Raw genomic sequence first — 11,862 nt, forward strand, 5'->3', positions numbered from 1 at the left:
CTAACTTTATTTATCTTCCGTGGTCATAGAAGAAACATCAAACTGAGTAATAATGATGCTACTCTTCACTTTGAGTGACATTAAAGTGAACAATAACAAACAATAAACTGATCAAATGCTACACACGTTTGTTTTTATAGGTTTATTATTATGATTACTGTTGTAGGTCATGAAATGAGGTTTTGTAACAGCTTGTTTGAAATGACACAAAGTGAACTTTCTCATGTAAAATGAGTGTTTAGGTTGTTGTTGGTTGTAACGTTGTGTACCGCTGTTGTCAGAAGCATTGGGACTGGTCATCCACTCCACATCATTGATCACATGACCTCTGTGTTTGTTTATATTTAAACGCAGTCAGGCCATATTGTCACAATCTTAACAGAACAAAGAGACAAAGTTTGCATGATACTCACAGAATTTCAATACACAATGACTTAATTTGTTCACAACCATGACTGACTGTCAAATTTAAAACTAAAAGTCCAACAAAAACAAGTTTCATTGAACCAACAAACCCCAGAATAACATTCAATTCACGGACACTGAAAATTCAAATTTAGGACCAAAACGTCTCCTTTGGTTTTAGAAAGTGAAACAGAACTTCCTGCTTCTGTTGGAAGAATTATTTGGCTCCGATGTTTAAAACAAACAAGTGCTGATGGGAAGTGAAACCTTTGGTGGAGACAATCCCAAAAAAAGTTAGTTGTTAAATTTCTAATTCCACTTCTGAGGTTGTTGAGTAAAAATGTGAACTCTATAAAATCCTTTGTTAATTTTCACCTGATAATGTAATATGTAATAATCATCATGTGACATGAACGGTTTCCTCTTCATATGTCGTCCACATTTTGATTGCTGGTTAATTTAATTGGAAACAATCTGCTGCGAAAAATGTCAACGTTTGCACTCAAAGAGTGGAACAGAAGAATAAAGTGATCTGCTGATATTCATGGTTACATATTAATAAGATAGAATGAGATTTACACTATAATGATATTTATGTACAGTCGGTGCTTAAGGTTTAGCGCCATTGCTCCAATTCCATTTGGTGGATAAAGCTGCGGCGCCACCATCAGGTGGAGTTTAACATGTGTAGCCCCAAACTGACCACATGAGGCTCATTACCATCTGCTGTAGTTGAACCAATATGAATCATTTTTGATCAAAGAATCACCAGTGTACATTGTTAACTTTGTGACTTTTATGCTCACAGGCTTTGTTTTCATTTCTCACATTTTAACAGCACGTAGCTTTTCATGCTGTTACATTCAGGAAGTAACAGGCCCCTTTTAGTCAGTGAAGACCACACAACAATGACAAAACAGAACAAAAATATGTTTCCTCTGTGTGTGTGTGTGTGTGTGTGTGTGTGTGTGTGTGTGTGTGTGTGTGTGTGTGTGTGTGTGTGTGTGTGTGTGTGTGTGTGTGTGTGTGGTGACACATGTAAAGTCTTAACATGGCTCAGATTTCAGATTCTGGTTACAAGTTGCTGGTTGTTTTTTACTTGTTAAATTATGCTGATGAAAGGTTAAAAAGCATCTTTTACCAATCAGGCTAGAGCGTGCTCAGTGAAGATAAACATCATCATCCTGATAAAAGGTGAAACATTCTAAGCTTCCTTTGATGCTTTTGATTAAGCTGCTGCAGTTCAGTTCAGTCTCGTCTGATTCCCTGCTGCTCTCTGGTGTCTTCTATTTTGTTCCAGCCCAGGTCTGCTCAGGGTGTGGTGACGGAGCGCAGGGCTCCGAGTCAGAGTCTGACTCCCCCTCTGCAATGTAGGGTCGGACAGTGGCGCAGCGGGAGGGGCCTCCTCCTCCTCCTCCTCCTCTTCCTCCTCCTCTTCCTTCTCCTCTGTGGTCAGCAATGTTAGTTGAGGAGGAGTAGAAGCCATTGTTGAGGAAGTCAAGGTTCTCCTTTGACTGGGAGATGGAGAAGCCGCTGAATGACCGCTCCGGCTCCTCATGGTCAACAGATGGGATGGAGAGGGAGGCGTCGCTGTCTGGCTTCATTTCTCCTCCTCCCCCTCCACCATTGGCTGCTTCTCCCCCTCTTTCTCCAGTGCTTTGACGGTGCCCTCTACCCCCGTTGTGTCTCTCTCCAGGGGGGGGTGGCGGGAGTCGGACTACTGACCCATCACTCACTGGACTAGGAGTGTTGCCATGGCCACACTGTGGAGGGGGTGGGGCCTGCTGATGGAGTTGAGAGCTGATTGGCTGCAAGGAGGTGGAGGGTGGGCAAGTCGGAGCGTTGTGGTTCCTGTGTCCTGTAGAGCTGCTGGACCGAATCATCTGAGTGGCGACATGATTCTTCTCCACAGGGTCACCAGGTAACACCCTGCAGGACATGAAAACACATCAACATCATCAACACGCTGAACATATGTAAACATCAAGCCAACATGTTAATATCATGGCAACAAGGTAGATTTGAGATGTGACTCACAGGTGAGGTTACATGTCACAATTCACTCATAGCAGGTTGTCAGCATCACTAAAATGACAATAGTCTGTGTTGAACAAAAACAATGTACATGAAGTCCTGTCTCTAACACGGAGTCCTGACTCTAACATGGAGTCCTGACTCTAACATGGAGTCCTGACTCTAACACTGAGTCCTGACTCTAACATGGAGTCCTGACTAACATGGAGTCCTGACTCTAACATTGAGTCCTGACTCTAACATGGAGTCCTGACTAACATGGAGTCCTGACTCTAACACTGAGTCCTGACTCTAACATGGAGTCCTGACTCTAACATGGAGTCCTGACTCTAACACTGAGTCCTGACTCTAACATGGAGTCCTGACTCTAACATGGAGTCCTGACTAACATGGAGTCCTGACTCTAACACTGAGTCCTGACTCTAACATGGAGTCCTGACTCTAACATGGAGTCCTGACTAACATGGAGTCCTGACTCTAACATGAAGTCCTGTCTCTAACACGGATTCCTGACTCTAACATGAAGTCCTGTCTCTAACACGGAGTCCTGACTCTAACATGGAGTCCTGACTCTAACATGGAGTCCTGACTAACATAGTCCTGACTCTAACATGGAGTCCTGACTAACATGGAGTCCTGTCTCTGACGTCTCATACGTTTGCTATTTCTGAAATACAAATAGTTTTTTTTACTTGTTATAGTTTCCTGATTGCAGGTAAGGTGTTGGTGGTTACAATTTGCAGATTACTGATTGCTTTTTACTTGTTATATGTTGCTAGTTACAAGCTGCAGGTTACTGATAGCAGTTTACTGGTTGCAGGTTAGAAGTGGTAAATTGTAGAAAAAATAAAGACTGACTGCTGAATCTTGGGTATTGACTGGCTCTTCTCCATGTGGTCCACTGGACTGTGGTAGGGGGGGGCTGGGTCAGGCTCCTTGGAACCAAAGTAGGCATCGGTCTCTGCCTGTGGGATTCCCATTCGTTGAATGTAAATATTAACCAGGAAGTCCAACTTCCTCTCCATGGAGAGAACCTGATGGACACAAAACAAACATTCAAAGAATGGCACTTTATCCCACATTAAGGTCATGTTTTATATCTCTAATTATTAATTTTGACATTATTTTGTTTACATTCTGCTCCAATCATATTACTTTATTAATATTTCTATATGCAAAAGGTGTCTCATTTTCTTGATATTAAAATAGGCATGTCCAAATATATGTAAGCAGTACAGTGACATTTGAAATGTGTTATATCATGTTGGCACAAATGGATTTCCATAATTCAAAGGTTCATAATTCATTACTGACCTGCTTCTCCACCTTCCCCAGCCGTCCCATCATGCTCGGGTCCTCTGGGAGCTCCTCATTGGCTGCTTTGGGACGATCCTTGTCTGCAATTGGTGTTCCTCTCCCAACAATCTGGTCTACCCTGCAAATCGAGACACAGCATGAATCTGATCTTCAGCTAGAAGATGTGCGCTCACAGGTTTTACTAGCAACTACATGGTAATTGCTTAACAATAAACCTCAATACTGATGCTAACAACAAAGCACCATAACAAAACACCAGCCATGCTCCACGATCCACACACTCTCTGCAAGGTGTGCCCAAAAGATTAAAAACAAATAGCCACTTAGCTTTGCTCAGAAGCACCAAACAAAGTCCAAGTGAATTCGACACATTCAGAAAGAACAATAACATTGGACGAGAGTCAAAGGTCGGGGACCTAACCTGGACTGGAGGTTCTTGATACGGGCGAGCATGTCCAAGTGTCCCGCTGAATACTGCTCAATGACGTCCATCACATCGTAGGGACGAAGACTCTCCTTAAACTTCCTCTTAGACACCATGAAACGCATGATGCTAATAGAAAAACAAACAGATTAAACCTTTTAACCCTTTTAATGATCAAATTAGTCCAAAAAAACTCTTTAAAATCCAATTGTTTGCATGAGATGAGAAACATTGCTCTGTTTTGCCGGTAAAAGGTCAGAGGTTGTAGAAGAAAAAACGTGATTAATTACAATAACAAAGGTAAGAATAGGCCTAATAGACAATCTAACGCAGCTGTGATCGGTCGCCGTCTGACTGTTTGAGTCCAAAGGAATCAAACTATACTGGAACACTGCAGTCTCTAACGTTACCATGGCGATGAGAGAGTAATTCATTATCACAGCGCCAGAGTAAGACGAGACTAAGTATATAAATAATAACCTGATCACAAGCAATACCACAAAGGATTCTGGGGGCGGCAGTAGCTCAGTCGATAGGGCTTTCGCTTGGGAACCGGAGGGTCGCCGGTTTGAGTCCCTGCCGAGGTGCCCCTGAGCAAGGCACCAAACCCTCAACTGCTCCCCCCTCTGTAATGGGTGGTAATGTAATGTAAGTCGCTTTGGATAAAATCGTCTGCTAAATGACCGTGATGTGATGTAATGTGGAGTGATGTGATGTGGGAGCAGGATCGGTTGGATTCCGTGCTGTCAGCTGAACATTTACACACATGAGATTTTGATAAAGAAATTGCTTCTTACTTTGGGGAGAAATGGAAGCAATTAGAGCAGATACAAAATCGGAATATTTACCAAAAAAACAACTTAAGTCACATTGCATGTATGATGCCCCACCAAAATAAAACTCCAACTGCAAATACAACATATGAAGCTTATTAATTAGACATGATGTCAGTCAGTCAGTCAGTCAGTCAGTCAGTCAGTCAGTCAGTCAGTCTGTCTGTATAGCTTGTGTATCAATCAGACATCCACCTCATCTGAAGTTATTGAAATACTGTATGTTAGGCTACACATGTTTGGAGTTGGACTTTCAATTCGGCGGTGTGGCAGGGACCGACGGTGAAATTGCAATAAAATATTATTAACATGTTTTTTTTTGCAGTTTGTCAGTTGGGCGAATGTAACATCAAAAAACAAAACCAACTGAGAACCAAACATCAAATAAACAATTGCAACAGCAACAAAAATGGATGATGATGATGGTGATGATGAGGGAGATGTCGATGCCAAGTGTTGCATGAAGAATAAAAGAGGAAATCTCTTTCCTCACATCAGCAAATTAATTTTAGCAGTTCACACAAACAGAAAGTGAGAAATGAGACTAACCCAACCCAACTGGTCTTACCAAAGAGCTGTGATGATCTTTGACCCTGGGGTGAGCACAAAATAAACACAAAAACAAAAATAAGATGAATGAAAGCAGAATGAGCTCAGTGTGGAAGAAATCAAAGCAGTGAAATGATGAGGAGATAAACAAATAAAAAAAGATGAAAAATTAACTCATACCAGATGGCTCTGATGGTGACCTTTAACCCTGGGGTCAGATCTTGAGGGACAAACTCACAGTGACAGCTGTCTTCACCTGGAAGGACGACCTCTGCAACAACACAAGACAGAGGTGACACCCGCCCATCAATCACCCGTCCACACTAAGACAATGAGCCAGAGATCAGATTGATCCACTCTGGAGAACTTCATTCTCTTCTTAAACTCAATTATCGGGACTTGAAAACATTGTTTGTGTGGACAGATACAAAGGCATCTGTGTTAGAGTGGATGAGGCCTCAGGAAGCTGGACCTGGACCTTGCTGAAGCCCCCCAACATCTACATCATGACTCCCTGCACGCCTGTATGGAGCTGACAGGTAACCTGGAGGGCTTATGCTCACCAGAAGGTTAGGGTTAGAGAGAAGGGATAGGGTTAGAGAGGAGGCGCCAGCATTATATTGTTTCCTTTAAAGTTGAAACAGTAAAATAAATGACACACGATAAATGAAACATCTTTGTTTACCTTCTAAAACATCCAGATTACGTCAGTGACAGTTTGATTTACAGTTACAAACGGCTACTACTCATGTCTGACACACGTACAGCATGGCTGTATCTGTGACCTTTGACCTTTGTAAGCTTAACAACAGCAGTCGGTGAGTAAGTGAGTGCATGAGTGGTGTGTGACCTCTGACCTGGGGAGCTCTTCTGTCTGAACTCTTCATCCTGCATCTCTATCAGCACTGCAGCAGGAAGAGGAAACTTTGTTATTTTTCTCTCTATTAAAGATTTAACAATTATTCATGTTTGTTTCATTTCTGAAAAAAATCTAATTATGTTCAGCAAAAAAATTTAAAAATCTGTTTCTTGAGCCTTGTGTGATAAAAAAAACTAAATATGAAGCTGTTATTGAAATGTGTGTAAGTATCAATAACATTCATGAACAAATTAAACATTAATTGTTAATTTCTTTCATATGAATGCTTTAGTTTAAATTCCACCACATAAAATAATTCTTCCATTTTCAGAAATAAATTTAACGGTAAAAGTTAAAGTTATCATTCATCATCAGGGTTGTTTGTTTATTTTACAAACAATTATCATCTGAAGAGGAAGCATTTATTCCCATCACGGCAGAATAAATTATCCAATTAAATCTTTCAAATGTGAAAGAAAACATTTGACGGTTCAAGAGCTGGAATTACATAAATATGCACCAAAAACTGCATTAGTACAGTGCTGATGTAATGGAATCTCATTGTGTTCCTCAGGTGTTTCAGTGTTTCGGGCTCTTTCTGGATCTGAGACCTCTGCTACCTTCAGAGTTTTGGCGGGAAGCGGCTCCTCTGATCCTGAAGGCCTGTCGAGTTCTGCTGCGTTCTCCAAAGCTCCAGCTCTTAGGGACTTTGCTTGGACTTTCCTCCAGGTTAGGCTCCATGCTGGGGGAACGTCGCAGGGCCTGTGGGCCCCCTGCTGGACCTCCAGGAACACCAGGAGCACTCCCTGATCCAGGAGGACCCACACCGGGACCTACCACAGAAGCAACACCAAGACCAACAGTGGGAACAACTAGAGAAGGAAGGCAGGGGCACCAGAATCAGACATCATGGTTCACTAACAGGTTAGGCCTGAAGGAGCCGAAGCTTTCACAGTGGAACATCAAACATGAACTTCACATGAACAACATGGAAAAGTCTGAAACGGACCTATAGCCATTTTATTTATGCAAACATGAAAACATAATTTTTCAATTTCAATGAAGGGAAATTGACCAAAATAATCATGGTAGTGTTTTTGAACCCACCGTGCTGAGGAGATCCTTTCCCTTTGCTCCCTGAACTCCGCGGAGATGAGAAGACCCTCTCCTTCAGACTGACCTTCTGACTGCAGGGATAAGACGTGTGTGTGTGTGTGTGTGTGTGTGTGTGTGTGTGTGTGTGTGTGTGTGTGTGTGTGTGTGTGTGTGTGTGTGTGTGTGTGTGTGTGTGTGTGTGTGTGTGTGTGTGTGTGTGTGTGTGTGTGTGTGTGTAATCCGTCTCATTAAATGTAAAGATCATGTAAAGATCACATCAGGCATATCAGAACACTAACTGACCTGGGAGAAGGTTCAGGCTGGACGTCCTTCCTGCAGCAGACAGACATGTGAACGTGTGAAAGTATTAGATTATAACCACAAAGACAAAACACAACAGACCTGAAAACTGTAAAGACAACAGACCTGAACGAGAGTCCAGATTTATTCTTCAGATTCCTCAACAAATCCAGCTGATTGAGAGGGGGAATCAACCTGGAGAGGGAGAGCGATGGGGGGGAGAGAGAGAGAGAGACAGAGAGTGGCAGAGAGATAGAGAGAGAGGGAGACAGAGAGACAGAGAGACAGAGACAGAGACAGAGACAGAGAGAGAGAGAGAGAGAGAGTTATGAAAGACTTGGTTGGTCTTGAATGGTTTCTTAAAGACGTAGTGGGACTCGGTGGATCAGATGGAGTTCAGTGACTCACTCCAGCTCAGCTCAGCTTCCTGTAACTGCGTCAGAAACTACAGCAGCATCATGCAGCCATGTAGTCTCACTGTTATATGTCTAAGCAGCTTTGACACAAGAAAAACGGATCCTCAGACAGTGTAAGTGTGTTTCTGTGAGTGTGTGTGTACCTGTACATAGGCACAGACACTGTCCTCTCATAATAATCCCAGGTTGAAGTCAGATCCGTTCTGCTCAGGTTGGTGGCGTAAACCCTCCAGGCTGCCTGCACACAGTCAATAAAACATCAATGAAATCAAACAAACAACAGAATAAAATCTAAAGAGACGCTTCTCTAAGTGAAACTCAGGCCCCTTTCAGAGGCAACATGTCTTTCCTTTATATTCAGACCTCTGAAGGACCTCAGCTCCTCTCTGGTGAGCTTGGAGAGGGGGCGGAGTTTCTGCAGATATCAGAGATGTCTTTACATGTGCTGCTCTCAGATATGTGATGGGAAACATTTCCTATGATGAAAATCATGATGATTGCAGCCTCACACTCATGGAACTAAAGTGGTGCTTCTTCACTTAAAGTTTAGTTCCGATCATTACATTACATGACAGTCATTTAGCAGACGCTTTTATCCAAAGAGACTTCCAATTATTGCAGGGCAGCCATTATTCGGCGCCCTGGAGCAGTTGAGGGTTCGGTGCCTTGCTCAGGGGCACCTCGGCAGTGTCCTGGAGGCAAACTGGCAACTCACCAGCTACCAGTCCACTTACTTGGTACTCAAGCGGAATCCCTACCGACTGATCATCTGATCACCTGATCATCTGGCCCAAATTAAGTCACAAACTCTGAATGCCAAGGGTCAGAGGTCAGCTGTTTTACCTGTATTAGTCCTGCTGCTGGATTTCTTCTCTTCTCAAAGTGTTTCTGTCTGTGCTGCTCCTGAACCTTCAGTGCAAAACCTGAACCCAGAATCCCCTGGGAAACACACAGACAAGCAGAGACAGACAGGTGAGCAGACAGATATGGCCATAGGGAGACAGACAGGCAGAGAGAGAGAGGGACAGATTTGAAAGGTTGAACATATTAAGTCTGCACAGGTCAAAGCTCAGTAGACGGAAAAAATGGATGAACTCACAGCAGGCAAAGCAAAGAAGGAAACTCCGATCAGCGTGAAGGTGGCAGCCAGCAGGCGGCCGTTCCACGTGATCGGAAACTTGTCTCCATAACCGATGGTCGTCAAGGTGATCTGACACAAAACAGGTGAGGGAAAATTTCATCATCATGCGATATGGGTGTGTGAGACGCATCATGTGGGTGTGTGTGTGTGTGTGTGTGTGTGTCTCACCAGTCCCCACCACAATGCATCTGCGTACGTTTCAAACTGTTGATTGTCTTCTTTTTCTGCCAGATAAACGAGGAAACTTGCTAGGATCAAACACAGGAAACCAATATACCAGGCTGTGATCAGCTCCTACACACACACACACACACACACACACACACACACACACACAAGTAGAGAAGTAAGTGAGGAAACAGAATTGACACTGATAGCCTGATGTGTGAGGGGAATAATCAATAACTCTGATCAATACAGTTCAGAATCATTCAAAGACGTCTGACGCAATACTGCTGTCACACACATGTACACATGTACACATGTGCGCATGCGAGTGACTTCTGGTTATTGAAAGTTCTTTGTGCTAAGCAAGGCTAACCCTAGCTTTGTGGTGTTGAGGTATCTGTCACCTTGCTGTGGGCGTAGACCACTGAGCCCAGAAGCTTCCAGGTTCCCCCGCGTCGATCCATTCGGATCATCCGCAAGATCTGCAGAAAGCGAAGCGACCGAATCGCAGATGTGGCAAAGACGTTTCCCTGAGTCCCCGCAGCCAAGACGGATATGGACGCTACCAACACCATGACGTCTAGAGAGAGAGAGAGAGAGAGAGGGAGAGAGAGACAGACAGACAGGTCAGGGGTCAGGGGTCACAGTCAGCCAACATATTTAGATCTTACATAATTGTACAAATGAAAATGTCCATAATAAAATTAAGATCATTCCATTACATCACATCAGGGTCATCTAACAGACGCTTTTATCCAAAGCGACTTCCTTGAACTTGTGTGTTCAACAAAGGGAGATAAAAGAACTTCAGGTCCAATAATGACTCATAGAGATCTTTCAGTCTTTCTCCTTTTGGGAGAAAACAAAGAAACGTTTTTTAAACAGAAAAACGTGAAAAGTGTCAAACTCACCGATGACACAAAAAGGCTTTCTGGCAAATTTCAGGCGACCTCTCCACCCTCGATACCTGCAGCAGCAGCCTGCAGCCCAGATCCTCACCATGTACTCCACGCCAAACACCACAATGGTCACCACTTCCTGTTTGCACAGCACACAAGATAACATGTAACTAACAACAAACACGCACACAACTCACCATTAACAATAATATGACACACAGTGTAGAATGTGTATTTATATTTAGAAAGCATCTAAAGACACTCGAGTCCCCCTACCCTCAGGCTGAACAGGGGGGGGGGGGGTCTGCCTGGACCAGGGGGGCTGTATTGTTTATATTATCTATATTACTGATATTGTTTGTATTGTTATATTGTCTCCACTTCCTGCAGGAACATTATTAGGAGAGTTACCAGGATGTACAGAGCGTCTTCAGAACTCTTCTCATACTCTTTAATGGTGGAGAACACAGAGAGAACCAGACAGGAGAACACCAGGAGGAACCTGAGGAGAGGACAGGAGAGGAGAGGACAGGAGAGGAGAGGAGGAAAGAAGAGAGGAGAGGAGAGGACAGGAGAGGACAGGAGAGGAGGAAAGAAGAGAGGAGAGGAGAGGAGAGGACAGGAGAGGAGAGGAGAGGAGGAAAGAAGAGAGGAGGAGGAGAGGAGAGGAGGAAAGGAGAGAGGAGGAGGAGAGGAGGTGAAGTGCTGACTTGTGTTTTCATTTTCTGTCGTTTCCAGATTTAGAGAGAAACACATTTATTGATCAGCAACAGAAGTATAATCAAAGAAAAACAAAGATTTTAAAGATCAAAGTTTACAGAGTTAAACTCCGACAGGAGAGGAGAGACAGGAGAGGAGGGACATGAGGAGGAACAAGAGAGGAGAGACGTGAGAGAGACAGGAGAGAGATAGGAGAGGAGAGACAGGAGAGGAGAGACGTGAGAGGAGAGACGTGAGAGAGACAGGAGAGAGACAGGAGAGGAGAGACGTGAGAGGAGAGACAGGAGAGGAGAGACGTGAGAGGAGAGACGTGAGAGGAGAGACAGGAGAGAGACAGGAGAGGAGAGACGTAAGAGGAGAGACGTGAGAGAGACAGGAGAGAGACAGGAGAGGAGAGACGTGAGAGGAGAGACAGGAGAGGAGAGACGTGAGAGGAGGGACGTGAGAGGAGAGACGTGAGAGGAGGGACGTGAGAGGAGAGACGTGAGAGGAGAGACGTGAGAGGAGAGACAGGAGAGAGACAGGAGAGGAGAGACGTGAGAGGAGAGACGTGAGATAGACAGGAGAGAGACAGGAGAGGAGAGACGTGAGAGGAGAGACAGGAGAGGAGAGACGTGAGAGGAGGGACGTGAGAGGAGAGACGTGAGAGGAGAGACAGGAGAGAGACAGGAGAGCAGAGACATGAGAGGAGAGACGTGAGAT

The 11,862-nt window shown here is 44.0% G+C and overlaps 1 protein-coding gene across 1 annotated transcript in view; it reads right to left on the reverse strand.

The window, feature by feature from the left end:
* Positions 1-172: 172 nt before the first annotated feature.
* LOC142988516 (potassium voltage-gated channel subfamily KQT member 2-like) overlaps positions 173-11,862 on the reverse strand; it is a 12,947-nt gene continuing 1,257 nt past the window's right edge. The window contains exons 3-20 of the mRNA XM_076137714.1: positions 10,852-10,942; positions 10,453-10,579; positions 9,946-10,121; positions 9,542-9,667; positions 9,332-9,442; positions 9,076-9,171; positions 8,376-8,470; positions 7,943-8,011; positions 7,820-7,849; positions 7,529-7,608; positions 7,273-7,293; positions 7,042-7,227; positions 6,420-6,467; positions 5,743-5,833; positions 4,178-4,309; positions 3,754-3,874; positions 3,298-3,473; positions 173-2,334 (exon numbers count right to left, since the gene is read on the reverse strand). Coding sequence (XP_075993829.1) covers positions 1,692-2,334; positions 3,298-3,473; positions 3,754-3,874; positions 4,178-4,309; positions 5,743-5,833; positions 6,420-6,467; positions 7,042-7,227; positions 7,273-7,293; positions 7,529-7,608; positions 7,820-7,849; positions 7,943-8,011; positions 8,376-8,470; positions 9,076-9,171; positions 9,332-9,442; positions 9,542-9,667; positions 9,946-10,121; positions 10,453-10,579; positions 10,852-10,942 — 2,419 coding nt within the window. The 3' untranslated portion in view covers positions 173-1,691. The remainder of the gene's footprint in view (positions 2,335-3,297; positions 3,474-3,753; positions 3,875-4,177; positions 4,310-5,742; positions 5,834-6,419; positions 6,468-7,041; positions 7,228-7,272; positions 7,294-7,528; positions 7,609-7,819; positions 7,850-7,942; positions 8,012-8,375; positions 8,471-9,075; positions 9,172-9,331; positions 9,443-9,541; positions 9,668-9,945; positions 10,122-10,452; positions 10,580-10,851; positions 10,943-11,862) is intronic.

This window comes from Genypterus blacodes, unplaced genomic scaffold, assembly GCF_046128005.1.
Source record: "Genypterus blacodes isolate CSIRO-AG114 ecotype Tasmania unplaced genomic scaffold, CSIRO-AGI_Gbla_v1 ptg000333l_1, whole genome shotgun sequence".
Classification (NCBI taxonomy): Eukaryota; Metazoa; Chordata; class Actinopteri; order Ophidiiformes; family Ophidiidae; genus Genypterus; species Genypterus blacodes.